The 17687-nt window shown below is 40.1% G+C and overlaps 1 protein-coding gene across 1 annotated transcript; it reads right to left on the bottom strand.

Moving 5' to 3' along the window:
• Positions 1 to 3670: 3670 nt before the first annotated feature.
• On the bottom strand, positions 3671 to 11067 carry LOC144533229 (zinc-binding protein A33-like). The gene is made up of 6 exons (XM_078274462.1): positions 10443 to 11067; positions 10066 to 10161; positions 9749 to 9979; positions 9621 to 9643; positions 8607 to 8725; positions 3671 to 7777 (listed from the first exon to the last, which is right to left on the bottom strand). The coding sequence occupies exons 1-6, from the start codon at positions 10842 to 10844 to the stop codon at positions 7269 to 7271; spliced, it is 1380 nt and encodes a 459-aa protein (XP_078130588.1). The 5' UTR covers positions 10845 to 11067; the 3' UTR covers positions 3671 to 7268.
• Positions 11068 to 17687: the final 6620 nt, after the last annotated feature.

Below are 17687 nucleotides of genomic sequence, written 5' to 3'. Positions count from 1 at the left end.
TCTGATCATCCATTATTTGTGTTCAGTACTTTTGGTAAATAACATTTTTGAAAATCCACCTATGACTCATGCTTTTCAGCCCGATCTCTTAACTTCACCCGACATTTCTGGACTTTATATGACCACCCTCCACCCAAGGTTCAATACTGCAATAAAACACAGCTCTTGGTTGTGGCCCCCAAGGCGCTACTCCAGAAGGTTGGAGAGCTCATCCTCAATGTTAATGGGTGCGCCATCTGCCCATCCTCTGAGGTCCGCAAACCTTGGCGTAATCCTGGACTCCACCCTCTCTTTCAATACTCACATCAAATCCATTACCAAATCCGCCTTTTTGATCTCAAAACATCTCCAGACTCCGGACATCACTCTCTGACTCAGTGGCTGAAACCATCATACATGCTTTCATGACCTCCGTTTGGACTACTGCAATGGAGTCCTGTCTGGGGTCCCCAGCAAAACCCTAGACAGGCTCCAGTATGTCCAAAACTCTGCCGCCAAGGTCCTCACCCACACCAAGACCTGGTAGCACATCACCCCAACCCTCATCCACCTTCACTGGCTCCCAATTAAGACCCGCATCAAATATAAAATCCTCCTTCTCACCTACAAGTCCCTCCATGCCCTGGCCCCACAGTACCTCTCCGACCTCCTCCATCCATACACCCCACCCCAAAACCTGCGGTCCTCAGAAGCTGGCCTGCTCTCCATTCCCAACCCCAGACTCTGTACCTTCGGAGACAGAGCCTTTAATGTTGCAGCCCCACATCCCTGGACGTTTAAAAAGAACTCCTGAAACACCACCTGTTTACCACAGCCTACAACCTCCTTTAGTATAGCCACTGTAATTCTGTAAAGTGTCCTTGGGTTTCATGAAAGGCGCTATATAAATTAAAAGTAATTATTATTATTATTATTATTATTATTATTATTACTGTAACACTTCCTGTACTGGAAAAAACAGCTAACATAATCCTGGCAGCAATCCCATTTGCTTCAAAAATGTCATTTTTAGGCACCCCTCAAACTTCTTTGCCGTGTTCACTGATCCCGGCATAACAAATAGAAACAATGGCCAAAACTACGAAAATAAGAGAATGCTCATTTAAGTCAGCACAGGCATGAATGTGACTCATACACACATTTTCAAATCCTGCAAACCGCTTACCACACTGATCGCTATCTAGAGTATCTATTCAAGTTAATGTATACCTGTTGATTCAGCAAGACAGATATATATTATTAAAGTGTAAACTATCCTGTATGACTCAGCAACATAATTGTAGATGTGAAACAGTAGCTTAATGGAGGCTGATGGCTTAAGGCGTTCATCTCATTAAAAGGTAGTGATTCACACACAAGGTCATACATAGCTTTTTCACACAACTGATGTCATCTTCTCTTTCGCACCCGCGCTGCGTCAAGGAGAGATACAGCAAGTCTTTCCTTCCTGCTGCTCCCAGACCACATGGACAAAACACACACACACACACACACACACACACACACACACACACACACACACACACATACCAGCACTGATAAACTGTGCAAAAAAAACGTGGCTGTGCAATACTGTAAATACATTTTACTTTTTACTATTTATTCTCTTTACTTATATTTATTCATTGTTTGTTTATCTGTGTCTTGTACTTTCCCCCCTATCCCTTGCTGCTGCAACAGTGTGAATTTCCCCATTGTGGGACTGATAAAGGATTTTGAATCTTGAATCTTGAATTCACAGAAGTAACTACATCCTTTACTGAAGCTGCAGTTTCTAACAAATGTCCTTAGGAGGCGCTGTGTGTCAGGGCTTTGGGATTTATCTGAAGTGTAGCTCTTCCTAACGCCTTCATTGACATTTAATGATAATTATAACTAGGGTCACACCAGGGGCAGATGCACACACACACACACACATATACACCCACACACACTGCCTGGTTAAAAACATGAAGACATTAGCGGTAACTTGATGCTGAGTGAGTATTGATCTACTCTCAGGGGGCTTAGAGAGTGAGAGAACACTAGACAGCACTTTATCACAGCACTTGACCATCTAGGCTTGTGTGTGTGTGTGTGTGTGTGTGTGTGTGTGTGTGTGTGTGTGTGTGTCTTTGTGTTAGAGAGAGGATGATGGAGATTTAACTAAACACTTTTTTACATAGAGATTTTGTAGAAAACAAGAATAGAAACCTAACCTGTCAAACCTGTCTTTGAAATCCAGTCTCATTTTATTCATACACATTTTAAACTTGTACTTCACTCATTACTAAAAAGCAAACTTTGTTTTTGCTTCCTTTTTCCTTCCATCCATTCATCCTTCCTTCCTTCCTACACCATCTCTACCAATATCCTCCTGTGAGGTCCTGACTGACACATTCAATCTGCATCTATAACATTATAAAGACCAGACTGAGTAGTAATCAGGCCTCTGTGTGTGTGTGTGTGTGTGTGTGTGTGTGTGTGTGTGTGTGTGAGTGAGAGAGACCAGTAGGGATTTCATGATTATGATTGCTGAGGACACGTGCTGCTCAAATTCTTCAATGATTGCCTCCAAACGGAACAGAAATGCCAAACAAAACAATAAAGCCAGAGAGAGAGAGAGAGAGAGAGAAATGACAACATCATACTTGGTCTGTTTCTTGAAGCTATCCAGACCACAATAACATGAGCAAAAAGTGACCAAAAGGGACCTAAAAACAGGGAGCAGATGGAAAAACGACCACATAAAAGTGCACACGTGTGTTTCCATGCGTGTGTTCTTGTATTTATACATTACTCTATGTACACTGCACTCATTTAGGCTGTACTTGTGGTGTGCTAGTCCCGTATTATTACATTTTATGCTTGTTTTCACCATTCTGTCACATACAGCTTTATCTAGTCATCCATCTATATTTGAAAATCGTTCCTCATCTCACACACACACACACACACACACACACACACACACACACACACACACACACACTCCTTAGAAGCCAAGCCAAGTCAAACTACATAGGTGCTGGTTCAGACAGACAGTTACTGTATGTTATCTGTCTCAAACCTTCAGGCCATTGGCACATCTCCCTGTTTATCTCTCTTGTATTCTTTCTGATTGTCTCTTAACTTGATATCTGCTTACTGTTTTGGCTCCAGTTCAGAGCCATGTTGTCACTGATCACCAAGAGATGGCCTGCCTTTGATCTCTCCATCCTGATTTATTCATTTTCAGCGTCTTTATCTCTCACACGTATGATTAATGAGTAGCACACTCACAAAAACTACAGTACAAACAAATAGCTTTGTTATGCTTTTTAGTTTAGTTAAACTCTGTTATGTTAAATGTGATTGATTGTCTTTTTAATGTTTTGAGACAATAAGTAATTTCCACACGGTTACGAAAACAATCCATAGTGCTTTGAAATTCTTCAGATTAATGTGTTTATTTCATCTGATTAGTAGAGAAACGGGACTTTCAGTAAAATAACAGCTGACGTATTCTACTCAGTGGCTCCTTGGTGCTCTCTGGTCAACATCGAATGATTGATCGTTCAAAGGGGATTTTGAGAAAGTAAGAAAAAAGTGCAATATGCTGGGTTGGCGTCATTCCTTTGAGCTAAAGTAATGGTTTATACAGGAAGAATGATGATTTGTAGAGAGAAAAGTAAAAAACAAACCAAAAAAAAACAGCTATGAAGGTTTTTATTCCAAAATGTGAAATCTGCCAGATCATTGCTCAGTTGCAAGTTAGCACACTTAGGGATCAATTTTAATTTGATAACTATGAACCCCATAAACACACCAATACTTATAAAATGGTGCATTTATGTCAAGCAGCTTTTGGATAAAGGTATGAAAACTCAATTCTAAATGTCAAACCTGAAAAGTACACTTTGCCTAATTAAATTTATTGATGAGTAATCACCTAAGCTGACACTCTTTCCCAATTGACAGACATATAAAGTTCGAAATTTATCTGGGTAATCGGGAAACAAAATATCCCCTCATTACCACATTTGAGCAAATGTTGTGTCAGTCAGTGCCTGATCTCCAACCTTCATTAGCCCTGAGAAAACTGGGCTCAGAAACACTCTTCATGTAAAACATGCAGAAGAATACAAATTGAATGATAGACACCATTTTCTCCCCCTATTTCCTTTTTTTCCCTCAGTATGTTTTCTTCTCTCAATCCTTTTTTCTCTCTTTTAATTTGGCCCCTCTGTTTGTTTCTCTTCATTCTTTCATTAGTTGTAAAAACATAGCAGGAATTCCAGCTGTAATACCACTGAGATTCAGTATCAGTGTGAGGATTCTGAGTGTGAGTGTGTCAGCGGCAAACAGACAGAGGGAGAGAGAGAGATGGCAGTATACTAGAGACAGGAGGCATTGCCTCATAATGATTCATCCCTGTGCTATGCGTGCATGTAGGCAGACGTATCAGCCACACAGGGGCATTATGGGAATACTGGAGATTCCTATTGAAGACAATGGGACTGGCTGAGAGCTGCATTTTTGTTTATTAGTTTGGTTTTAGCTGGATTATAACCATGAAAACCATGTTACTGCAGACAACCTCCATCCATGATTGGTGCATCATAACACGCTAGATGCTAGCATTAGATAACTTTGACTATTTCCTTCATTGCAAACATACATTTACATTTACAGCCATGCACCAGAGAGATATATCTAGAAATTAATTAATACATTTAACTTGATATTCATTTTGACGGATATTAAAGCATGTACAGGTTGTTTTTTTCATTTATATAGCCCAAAATCACAAATTCGATCCGTACACCCTCAATCCTTAGAACTTCAGATAAGGAAGATCTCCCCAAAACTGGAAAACATCATGAAAACATTATGAAAACAGAGCAAAACATATTTATATGATTCAACAATTCTCTAAAAGTATATATATATAATATATATACTAGGGCTGTCAATCGATTAAAAAATGTAATCTAATTAATTACATACTCTGTGATTAATCAATCAAAATTAATTGCATACATAATTAACTTACTTTATAAGTAAATAGATACTTGAGATACTTTTTAAGAAAGTAAAAAAAGAAAAGAAAAAAAAAGGGTACAACAACAGTTGGTGACATTAAAGAATGGCTTGTTTATTGCTAAGACCATATGGTCAAAATTAAATGATTTAATAATAATGTATAACAATAACAATAACTTATTTCACTAGTAAATTGCTGTTCAATGACAAAAACAACAACCAGATAGGAAAAGGACATTTACAATAACTTCAAATGCACCACGAGGCTGGAGTTTACCAGTTTCATTGAACGCACCGTCTGTGTTGTTTCTCCGACGGCAGCTACAGATTGTTACATACCGGTGTTGAATCCTCTACAGTAAAACCAAAGAATTTCTAATAAGGAAGTTCCACTCTCTCGTTACTTCCGGCTTCTGAACTGGTTGCAGTTCCATATAGGGGGCGCTCACAGGCCAGTGCAGAATGAATGGGACTCTATGGAGCTATACCCCTCAAAATCCAAAAACCTTTTCTCAGGATATAATTTTTTGTCTAGTAATTTGAATGTTGCATTCGAAAGGGGAGGCTAAGAAAATACACACTGCTGGGTGTTAGATTTTTTTAAAGTGGCTTTTTTTGTTCTAAAAAGCCTTTTTAAAATGTCAATGATGTCATACACATATACGGCCAGAGATACTGCTTTACGGCAAGCTCTGAGTCGCTTCCTTTGTTCTCTCGAGGCATCAACAACACAGCTGACAGGTTAGCCTCTCCCTGTCAATACACACGCTAGAAAGAGGTTTGCTAATGTTTTAAAGACCACGCCGAAATAGTCACTCTGACATTCTGGTACTGCTTTGGATGCCGTCAAGCGGGATCTCCAATCATAATCAGTCCTTCACTGACCAATCAGCATTCATTAGCAGAATGCTAGCGTGTTATGGGCAACAACGACTCAACCTGTAAGAAATCGAAAGGACACAAGTACTCGTTCATTCAACTTTCGACCTATAATCCATGTTGAACTTGCAAAAACTACAATCAAATCTGAGATTTCTCAACGACAATCAGGCGAAAGACACATTCAGCCGTCTAGCTCCATAGAGTCCCATTCATTTAGCACTGGACCGCGATCACCCCCAGTGGAACTCTGGTGGAACTGCAACCAAATTCGGTACAATGGGGCTGAATGGGGAGTGGAACGGCTTTCCGTAGACAGGCTTTAGTAAAACACAGTCAAACTTTACACCGTTTAGCATTAGCTGTCAGCATTTTAACCGTGTTTAATCCAGCTACTAGCTAGCGGTAGGCTAACGTTAGCTGCTGTTGAGTATTGTGTTAACTTGTGTTCACATGCAGCGGGGTTTGTGTTTCCTGTAACGTCTGTTTCAGAGCAGCAGAGAGAAGCGCAGACATATCAGTGGCACCAGATTTTCGTCTGTATGCAAACGTCAATATGGAATGGATTAATGTGCGTTAATTTTTTTAACGCGTTATTTTTTCTCAGATTAATTAATCGAAATGAACGCGTTATTTTGACAGCCCTAATATATACCATATATGTATAGTGTATATATAGTATAGTATATATATATATATATATATATATATATATATATATATATATATATATATATACACACAGTTAGGGGACTCACAAGGTCTAGACTAAAATAAGAATGGTCAAAATCAAAACAGCGGAGGCCGAGTAATCCAGACTTTAAGTCCCTATTATGGGGTCAACCTCCAAAAACACTGGATCCTACATCTCCAATAATACAACTCAATAGCATCTTTTATTGGACCCGTTGTGGCTTCTAAATGTCTTTCAACCCCCACCCCTCCAGTTTATTAATGCAGGCTAAAGATTAAAGTAAAGCACAAGCTGAGATAACCTGAATGACATCAGGGTTATGTTTGCTAACTTTAGAAAACACTTTTAGAATTACAGAGACATTATACATCTGTTTTCTATACACTGTACTCCTCATGATGAGTAAACTGAACATAATGTGTACATTCAGTGGAATGCCCCTTTAAGGTGGACTATACCAAAAAAAGAACAGGGAAAGCCTGCGTGATGACTGACAACACTCAGGTTAGCATTTAATTGGTCACTGACATGTCAAAACGTTACAGAGACAGACCAAGTTTTACCCAACTATATTGAAATCTCTGAAACATAAACTAAATATTTAAAAGTAACAATTTAATATTAAAATGTATATGAAAACATGTACAGCAATAAAAGATTGTTGTTGGCACTCTGCAGTAAAGCGAGATGTTTATTTGGGTTGTCTTATCCTCACTGACAATTCAGCTGGAAGGATTTTAGCATACTCACGAAAATACGGAAAGACCATTTCTGGGAAAGTGTATTTGATGGTGTGTACAGGTGTTTTCCTATCGAGGTCGAAAAATGAAAGTATTCCATGGTCATAATCCAGCTGCACTCTGACCTTTTGGGGACATGAATGTCTAGGTAGGCCTACAGATTTCACATAATCCTCTGGAGTAAGTTCACGCAGAATATCAGTGCAACTACACCTGTAGATGGCCCAGATCTTTGTAGAGGTTTTTGCAGCCACACCAACAGCCCAAAAAATTCCCCCCACCACCACATCCCAGCTGTGTTTTCCGGACCTAAAACCTTCAGAGCCAAAAACGTCTGAGTTGTATAGCCTTTCTGGGTTTTCAGGAAGCGCCTGACTCTTGTCGCTTATTGTTGAACGAGTCATGTGTTCTGATATAGTCAACATCGAGGAGCCAGTGTTGGGGTCCAGAGTTACAGGAGCTTCAGAGAAAAACAAATAAAAACAAAAGGGAAATTTATTGAGATGGTTTATTAAAGGAGACCTAATATGCTTTTCTATATTTTCTGTCATATGTATAATATTACTGTCAGATGTTCATATTACACATGGCCAAACCTTCAAATAATGAGGTAAACGTAAAAGAAATCCACGTGAGCAAAAACCTCAGATTTCCTACTGTTCTGAACACTCTAGTTTCACAGCTATAAAGATTTTTCTACTCTGGTCTTCGTATAATGTCATACCGAAGCAGGTTTCTATATGGTCATCTGCTCCAGGCAGGCACGCTACGGCAGTGTTTACGTTACATACCCTGCCCCATGTAGCTACATGCTAAATCAGGGAAAGCTGTAATCTTGGTTGCAGATGTTGTTAATTTCTGCCCAATTTCAGATCACATTCCTGCTGGAGCATGTCCAGTTGTGTAATATTTGGTTTAGAAGTCTTTATTGGTGGTTTTTTCACAGTATAAAGCCTCGCTATATACTTTGTTGCAATCAGTCTCCAGCTGCAACGGACTGTACAGAGGCAGCGGCAGCAGAGCTCAGACCCTGCAAATAAACCCATTTCGGTCCTGTGTGGGGCCACTGAGGGCTGGAAATTGGGTCCCATGTAGTCAACCATATATATAATAATAAATATAATAGGTCTCCTTTAAAGTAAAGGTAAAAGTTTTACTGAAGGCATTACAGTGTATTCATAGAATAACCTGGTGATGCTTTGGTGATAAGGTTAATCAGTTACCTGTACTGTACATGCCAGTGCAGATTAAAATGTTAACATATGGCGAGGCACGACCACTTTGCTTACTGTATTGGATTATGGTCTTCATCTTCTTCCAGACTGTGAACTGCAGGTTCCCCAGGTGTTTGGCCTCATCAATCAGGGCTTCTGATGGAGTCTCTGGGTCTGGCAGGTTGCATTGAGCTCTAAAGGAATATTAAGCAGCCACAGACTACTAGTCAAATATTTTTTAAATACCCCAAAATTAGTATAATTTTTGTTTGGTGCAAAGCCTTAAAGTGCTCATATTATGCTCATTTTCAGGTTCATAATTGTATTTAGAAGTTGTACCAGAATAGGTTTACATGGTTTAATTTTCAAAAAACATCATATTTTTGTTGTACTACACATTGCTGCAGCTCCTCGTGTGTTGAGCTGTCTGTTTTAGCTACAGAGTGAGACATCTCACTTCTGTTCCATCTTTGTTGGGAGCTGCACATGGTTCCCCAGGCAGTAGCTAGGTCAGCACTGCTAGCTAGTCAGTTTCAGAGTATGAGGGTATGCCACGCTAGCAGCTAGGCGAGCATTATAACATGTGTTACAAAGTGACGCATGTTCGTCACGGAAGTAAAGGCTGGACTACAACAGAGCTGTTTGGAGCAGTTTGTGAACAGTGTTTTCTCTGGAAGATGTTAAGTCCCTTTGGACTTAAGTGGACTTTGGGCTTTTTCACTTTGTAAACATATAATGTGCACAAAAATATACAACAATAAAGGAAAGGGAAAAGGCATAGTAGGAGCACTTTAAAGTTATAATCCTTTAAAGATTTTAATCAAATCAAACCCATTTTTCTCTATTAGTGAAAGCTGGTATTTATTTTTCTCTAGACGTATTTACACTCATTAGTTACCACTCTAGTAATTCCACTTTTCCAAATTTGTGTTAACTTCTCCACCTAAGATCAAGCTTCCCTCTCCCCTACACTTTTGAATGGGATGCATCCAGGACTTTCCCCCCACAGTGAATGAGACCGTCCCAAACTACCATCAGCCCTGACCAACATTCAGCTGGGATTTGATAGGTGTACAGGAAGCGACTTACCGCGCTATAGTGTCTTTGATATTCTGTCGAATAAAGAAAATAAAAACAGGATAGTAAACACCTATAATTATTTAAAATTTTCAATATTAAGATCAGAATATTAATTCACACAGGTAATCACTGAGTACCAGCATGAATGAGAAGTCCTCTGCCTTCATCTCGCTCTCTATGATTTGGATTTTGTCTGTGAGCGAGGAGATCTCTGCAGTCAAATTAACCATCCTGATGTTCATTGCCTCACTCTTGCGTATAGCCTCGTTTCTCACTGCATCGATCCTCACAGCCTCCTCTGCTCTCAGGAACTGGTAAAGCTTCTGAAACACCTCTTTGATTGTCTTCTCCGTTTGCTGAGCCTGGAGCTGAGGAGAAAACACATTTGTGATGGAAATCGACAACACATGTTGCTTTCTGCCTCTATAACCATGACAGTATGTCTGTGACTTACCTTGATGTGGCTGGCCATTTTATCACAGGTGAGTTTTTGTGCTTTGAATGATCCCAGTTTGGTTTTTAAATGCAACACCTTAAGCTTCAGTTTAGCCTGCAAATAAAGGTGCATGTTTAATACATAGCAAACTGGTTTCAGGTTCATAATTGTATTTAGAGGTTGTACCAGAATAGGTTTACATGGTTTAATTTTCAAAAAACATATTTTTGTTGTACTACACATTGCTGCAGCTCCTCTTTTCACCCTGTGTGAAATTGGTTACACAACACCTACATTTGCCTATATGAGCAACATGAAGAATTATTTCTAAAATTATATTAACTACCAAACAAAAAATCTCTCTGTTGTTTTTATTAAAATATATATGTTCTTACCCTACAGGGTTCTGCCGCTTCGTTGATGGGGGCGCAGTTGTGTTTCTTATGTTTTTGTGCATCCCTACAAATCACACAGATGAGCTGTTGATCATGCTGACAGAAGAGCTTGAGTTGTTCACTGTGCAGACTGCAGATCTCCTTAGATTTAGCTCTCTGACTCTTCTTCTCTTGTCTCAAAGTGTCAGACAGGTTTCTCAGTGCCAGATTACGTGGAGGCTGAGCCATTGGAAATATTTCCTTACAGACCGGGCATGTCTGGAGTGCGCTCTGTCTCCACCACTCCTGAAGACAGTGCTTACAGAAGCTGTGACCGCACAACAAGACGAGAGGATCCTTAAAAATATCACAGCACACAGGGCAGGTGCAATCCACCTCAGACGGTGATACGTTGGCTGCCATTCTGATCGGACAGCTAACTTACTTTCACTTTCACAAATTCACTCGTATTTAATCAGCCAGAGCTCAGGTTCAGTACTTTTAGTTCCAGGAGCTTTTACTAAACATACCTAAATCCCCTTTTACATCAACAAAAAGCCTTATTTGTTGGATTGTCTTAGTTTATTTTGTTTTCTAATACATTACCGCGAAGCAGTTTCAGGTCTCGTCACTTCTTCCTGTTTCCTGTATAAAAAGGGAGGAGTCTCTTCAGTTGGGTCCTGCCCCGTGCATACAGAAACACATTCATCTGGTTTAGCCAACGAATAAGGAAAGAAATGATCCTGTTTATCTGATTGGTTTCTATTTCACAAAATGGTAAACCTACTGTAGATCATACAACCTGTACACCTCACTATTGTAAGGGAAGAGTAACATTAAGATAACTTAAAGTGCCAACACAAATCGAGTGGTGGAAAAGTACATGTACTCAAGTTCAATTTTAAAGGAATATGTAGCTACTTTACTTGCCTGTGTTAGAAACTAGATATGTAGTTAGGAACAATCCACCTTAAACCACCCACACACTTTCAAAATATACCTTGATTGGTGATTTTCTGTAAGTATGATAATAGTTTTAAGGATCAACTAACATGTAGGCCTATATGATTTACCATTACGAGAGATTTCCAGTTCAGGGATAACTGATTTTAGGTGAAAGAAGAACTTTAACTTCACAAAACATGTGCGATCTAGTGTTGAAGGCTTTCCAGTGATTATAGAAGTATTACTTCCCAGAAATATATCACTGTTTTCCCAGGATTCCACCTGTCGATTGCCACTAATCTGCCCTATAGCTCTGTTCTGCATATATGAAAAGCAGCATGGTTTACATTTACACAGTTTCCTTCTGCTCCTCTGTTATCTAAACATATTTTTTGCCACACAGCTTTATTGTTAACTGCCATTTTGGCATGATAAAAAAAAAAGTTGATCCAGTTTACTGCCATCACAGCAATCATGGTTGTACTATATCTACGACAGTTGTCTGGTAGTGGCAATGAGGTCTGGAGAGGGTGTTTTCTTCAGAATATAAATAGTCAGCAGTTTATGAATACACATCCTAAAAAAAAAATAAAAAAAATAGGATCAAGCTGGTATTTATCTCAGAAAATGGGACCAAATTTTGGAAAGAATTCCTGTGAAATATCTATGAGGATCTCAATTCCTGGTATTCAACCCTTAGGATATCTCATCAATTGTGAGAGTGGATGGGTGCAGTAACGTCAACTATCCTGCAGGAGTAGGTGGGAACAGTCCTACATACACATATAATAACACAAAATGCATATAACCGTATTTCTCTAATGCACACACATTCACATTAAAGCACACACATGCGCTACACACGTCAAAGTCCCAGCAGTGAAAATCACAAGTGATTTGCCCCTTGACCGCTGCAGCAATAGCTATCAAAGGCTAACTATTTTAACATGACAGCACACACACACACCACCATTTGACCAGCTGGTGTGGTATACTCTTTACCTTCTCTCTCTTTTTCCTTTTCTCACATAGACTTGAAAGGAGAAAACCTAATCAATCTGTCTGGCACTGTTCAGACTGTGTCCTCTCCTTTTCAGTCTCCTCTAACAGCACAACATGAGAGGTAAGAAGGTGAGAGGAAACAAAAAAAAAAACAACAATTTAAATATAATTTTTTTTGGGCTGATCCAATTATGTGACATCTCAAGATAAAGATTGTTTCTGCACCAAAATTTAGCCTCAGTTATTTTTGGTTCAGTGTGGTTTGATAAGGTTTGTGTGTCGGTGTGTAAAAACCTCAGTATTGAGGTTGGCTATAAAACTGACAGTCTATAGTGGTGGAGGAAATACTCAGACCTGCAAATGTTACTTAAGTTTTTAAGTATAATCAGTGAAATGCACTTATTAAGTAAAAATACATTAATGCTCACATTTGTGAAGCTGGAAACAATTAAATAGATTACCAATATTTGCCAATAAATGTTTGTTGTCAATTGATTAATCGACTAAGGGTTTCAACCGCACTTTTCATATGTTTTGTGTGCAAAATCTTAATTTGTAAAGTAACTAAAGTTTTTTAAAGTATTTTTGTGTAGTAGAGTAATATAAGTATAACGTGGCATGAGATTAAAATACTTATGTAAAGGACAAGTACCTTAAATTTGTATTTGTACTTGAGTAAATCTACTTAGTTACATTTCACCACTATTATGAGCTCAGTTACATAACTTCATGCTCATGTCACTCCTACAGACTTTTCCCACTTACCGCTCCTATGCTGGTGTGATTATTAGGGCTGGGGATAGTGGTTCGGGGGTGGATTCATGTGAGTCTGTTCCTATACTTAAATATTATGTCCATAACCATAAAGCATTCAATCCACATAAAGCCAAATGTTCTGGATCTGGCCACAGTAGCCTCCCCAGGGTGGTGCAGTAAAACAGCCCTGAGCCGCCATTAGGTGGGAGCTGGAAGAAATACGGGACAGAGGCTGGGACCGAATGAGAGCCAGAGCACAGCTGATGGTAAAATAATTTTGTTGACCTGATATACCCCCCCACACACACACGCACACATGCACACACTCACACACTGTAAGGGATTTTTCCAAACTGTTATCATCAGAAACACACACACACACACACACACGTGGTGCAAACATCCTCATCTGTTTTGCAACTTTAATTACCTTTTCTGTATTCCTGCTTATCTGCAACTTTAAGCCATAAAGGCCTATACCGATTTTATGACTTCAGCTAAACTGTGCATCAGGGACATTTGCCTTGAACCACTTCCTCAATGACTGCACACAGCTTCTTTTGCAACGTGCACAAATATAACTTTAACTGCTAATATTCTATAATGTCTACAATAATAGAAATATCTCAACAACACACACACACACACACACACACACACACATGCGGTATGTGTTGTGTTCACACACACACAGAGTGCACGTCTATGTGGGACACACATACTGTTCTGTATCGTCATGCTTCCACTCAAGGGAGGAGTCTCTTAGGACGTTGAATGTGGGACAAAATCACACTCTCGCTCTCTTTCTCTCCCTCCCTCTTTCCATCTCTTCCCTCAACTGCTCTCACACACTTGATCACCATCCCAGCGAGTAAGGCATATGCTCCATCATTTGCCTTGAGGGACAAAAGAGTGGGAAGGAATTCAGCAAGACATTGTAGCACTTCTCTTCAGACTCTTGGAGAGAGATTTGCTGTGTTTGTGTGCGCTAACAGCGTTCAGCTGCACAGCTTTCCTGTCTGTGACACAGAAGAAACTCTATACAAGTCTAAATCTGGACTTGATATTCAATGTACACAATTTTAAATGGAGAGAAGAAAACATGTTAATGCTAGAAATCATTTTGTAAAGGCATATGTCAAGCTTTTAAATTTTAAAGCCTTAATTTGAAATTGCCACAAGAAGGTTAGAGCATGTGATACTAAAACCATTGTCTGCCTATCTGATGCCCGAGATATTTTCTATATCTCTGAGGAATAATGGGATACATTGCAGTGATTACAGGAGGCCACACACAAAAAAAGAAAGAAAAAACATGCGGAAAATAATTTATATTTAGCGTTAACTTTCTTTTACTGTGTTATGTTTGTCTCTATCTGTCACCAGACACTAATAAAGAGTCAGCAAAAAAAGTTGTAAGTGTAACTGGAGTGGCAGCTCCTCGGCAGGACATTACAGGAATTTACGATGTGTTAAATGTTTCCTTTGTTCCTCCCTGTGGTAGCTCGCTCCGGCAATTAGGGAAGGCAGCGGCCTGCAATGAGATCATTATCCCTCCCTTTCTATTTCAAACATAATTTCCATGCCGAATTATTTGATTGATTGATTTACTGATTGATTTATACTTCCAACAGTAAGTCATAATTGAATCAGCGCTCTTTTAAATGTTTATAAAAAATAACCCTTGCACTTGCATATTCATCTAGCTGACAGAAACATGAAAGCAGCACGCATTGGACTCGTGCACCACCATCTTAATTGACCGAATAGATTAATTAAATATCACTTTTGTATTTCTATTAATATTGTGATCAAATCTGAAACCCAACTGTGGCACTTTGCCAAAGTCTAAAATTCTGTGCACTCCGCCCCTGAAATAAACCCCATGTGCCATTCCATTTGGCAAACCAATTTGGGATGGAGGGTGGGGGCAAGAAAGGGAGAGGTATAGTAATAATCATAAATCACCTCTGAAATGCTGCCATGTCACATGCCAGACTGTGCCACTAATGACCAAGCCCATCTTTCACCGGGTATTTTTATCTGAGTGCCCTGACACTCGACTTCTGGAAGCGTCCTCTCGTTTTACGTCGTCAGCACCTTGGCCCGGCCTGAGCACAAGTTCCTCACATATCTATAAATACCAGCCAGCTCTGTGACTTGGCAAAGGGACCCACAGTCCACACCACTAAACATCTTGGGGCTTAGCCCCCCCACCTCCCACCCCAGCATCACCCACCGGAGAACAGCTGGCTAAAAAAAATAGATCCATCTGCCACTGCCTTCAAATTCCAAAGTGGATTCAGTTCAATTAAACCTGTTGAAATTGACTTACTAAAAGTAGCAAATAGCGCATTGGTTCAGTTAAAGACCACCTGTAGGAATCATTTCTAACACTGCAGGTGTAGTTAAAGCATCAACATAGATTAGTGCTTGTTGACTCATGTATATACCCAGCAGAATTGCACAAACACCTGTACATGCTTACGTTGTGCAGAATGTTCTGCCAAGTTTTTAAGCTTGCTGGCATGTGGCACTAGAGACTGCAGGTCAGTGACAGCTTCCTGCTATTTTGGGCTCTGTCACAGCTTGAGGTTTTAATTTATTCTGCCAGAATGTGTCAATCACAGAGTAGCAGGGTTCAGGCCTGAGTCTGCTGCAGGAGGAAGAGGGAGAAGCCACAGCTGGTAGGGCCTTAAAGAGTCAAGCAGGACTAAAAACAAACCAATATTATGAAGGAAAGTATCTGCTTGAAATTTCCCCAACCTTTTCTTTTTTTCCATGCCCACGTAATGTATGTATCAAATATATTCAGTCAAGAGAAGCATTTTCAGATAATTTTACATGTTTGCTGTCAGCATTGAACAGCAAGAACATTTTACTTTCAAAAAGGTGGGAAGCAAGTGAGAGATCATGAACCTTTTTGCTGCACTATTGAGTCCTATGGCTAAGTTGGGGCATTTACATGAAAGGTAGTGTGGCTGGTCCAAACAGCACTCAGGAATGGGAGAAAAACGTGCTCTGGTTTATTGGCATTTCTTTAAACCAATCATAATCGTCTCGGGCGATGCGAAGTGCCGGACGGAGCCACGGTGCCACTGCAAAATAGCATCATGAAGGAACTTGTTTGGGGGAGAACATGTGCACGTTCAAAGGTTGTTTTAATCGTGCAACAGAAAACTCAGATTGGACAGATAGTCTAGCTAGCTGTCTGGATTTACCCTGCAGAGATCTGAGGAGCAGTTAACCATAGTCCTCTTAAATTGACTGGAGTTTAAAATTACAACACAAAGTAAGCGGAGCAATCCCGGAAGTGGAACATCCTGGATATAGACTACATGAAAGGTGGCTGAAAGCAGCACCTTACCAGAGTAGCAGATATCTGCAGCCCTACTTACCAACCAACCAACAGAGGGGTTTAGGCCCTTTACTCCAAACCGGACACAGACACGGACAATGCACGCGGTTCTGCTTATAGTACATTGAGTTTCTGCACAGAGATGGATGTGTTTTCAGGTGTGCAGTCTGTGCGTACAGTCCGTCATGCCGACCCTCAAGGCCACGCCATACATTACATTTAATTGTATTCAAATGAGACTGAATGTTGCAATCGTCATTGGGTGAAAACCCTAGCTGAGTGTAATGAGTGTGAGCTGAGTGTTAACGGTGTGTTCCCAGTCTTGGTTTGGACATGGAGTTAGTCAAAGCATGCGTTGCTCGAAGATGGACTTCATATTACCTTAGCTTAATGTAACAAATCCAGACGAGCATCTAGGGCCAGTTTACCTGACTGGTTTGATGAAGACCGTCTCAACGTGAATGAATACAGTGATTATTATTCTCTCTCTCTCTTAGCGTCAGGCTACTGTTCGCTATGCCAGTGCCTGTCCACAGGCCATGCCAAGGGTTTGAATCTGACCCTCCCAATGCAGTGCCAAAAAACACACACGCAGACACATCAGTCATCATGTGATGTCATGCCTACTACACATGGCATCATATGACTTTGCAGTGCTTATGTAAGAAATGACTAAAAATCTCAGTGTCACCTCACAGGATTGCAAACCAGGACTCAATTATCTGCTGTTTCCTCCACAATTTCACTCCTCTCAGGGTCCAAAGGCAGCTGAGCAATGCAAAGTGATTCTATCTTTTGGAAGGCACAGACAACTGATGCTGTCCTGCCATAGGGGGCATCAGATCAGAAAACTCTTGTATGTGTCGGTCTAGAGGACATAGAACAAACAACGTAATTTTGTTGTTTAATTTGGAGAGCATGTTGCTTAATGCCATGGTGGGTGCCAGATCCTCACCCGGCCTCGGCTTCCTGAATTGTCTTGTTCCAATAAGTGATGACATAGTGACAAGAGATACACCCAAGGTTGAGTCCAGCCACTAATGTGTGTGACATCACTAATGCATGTTTTCCTGCAGCCTGCAGTCGGAATAATCTCCAGCACCCAATTACTGTAAACAGTCAAGAGAAAAAAGAAATGGTCAGAGAAATAAAAGAATGAAAGGAGTGAGGGTAAACACTGAGATAAGAAAATTAATATCCCAGCC

Source organism: Sander vitreus, chromosome 18, assembly GCF_031162955.1.
Source record: "Sander vitreus isolate 19-12246 chromosome 18, sanVit1, whole genome shotgun sequence".
NCBI classification, from domain to species: Eukaryota; Metazoa; Chordata; class Actinopteri; order Perciformes; family Percidae; genus Sander; species Sander vitreus.
The sequence above is the reverse complement of the archived record's forward strand: the minus strand, read 5'-3'. Positions and strand labels throughout refer to the sequence as shown.

Coding starts and splice junctions, on each gene's coding strand:
- LOC144533229 (XM_078274462.1), bottom strand. CDS start 10,844: ATGGCAGCCAACGTATCACCGTCTGAGGTGGATTGCACCTGCCCTGTG. Junction 8,726..9,620: donor ATCAAAGACACTATAGCGCG/GTAAGTCGCTTC, acceptor ATATTCCTTTAG/AGCTCAATGCAACCTGCCAG. Junction 7,778..8,606: donor GAAGACCATAATCCAATACA/GTAAGCAAAGTG, acceptor TTTTCTCTGAAG/CTCCTGTAACTCTGGACCCC.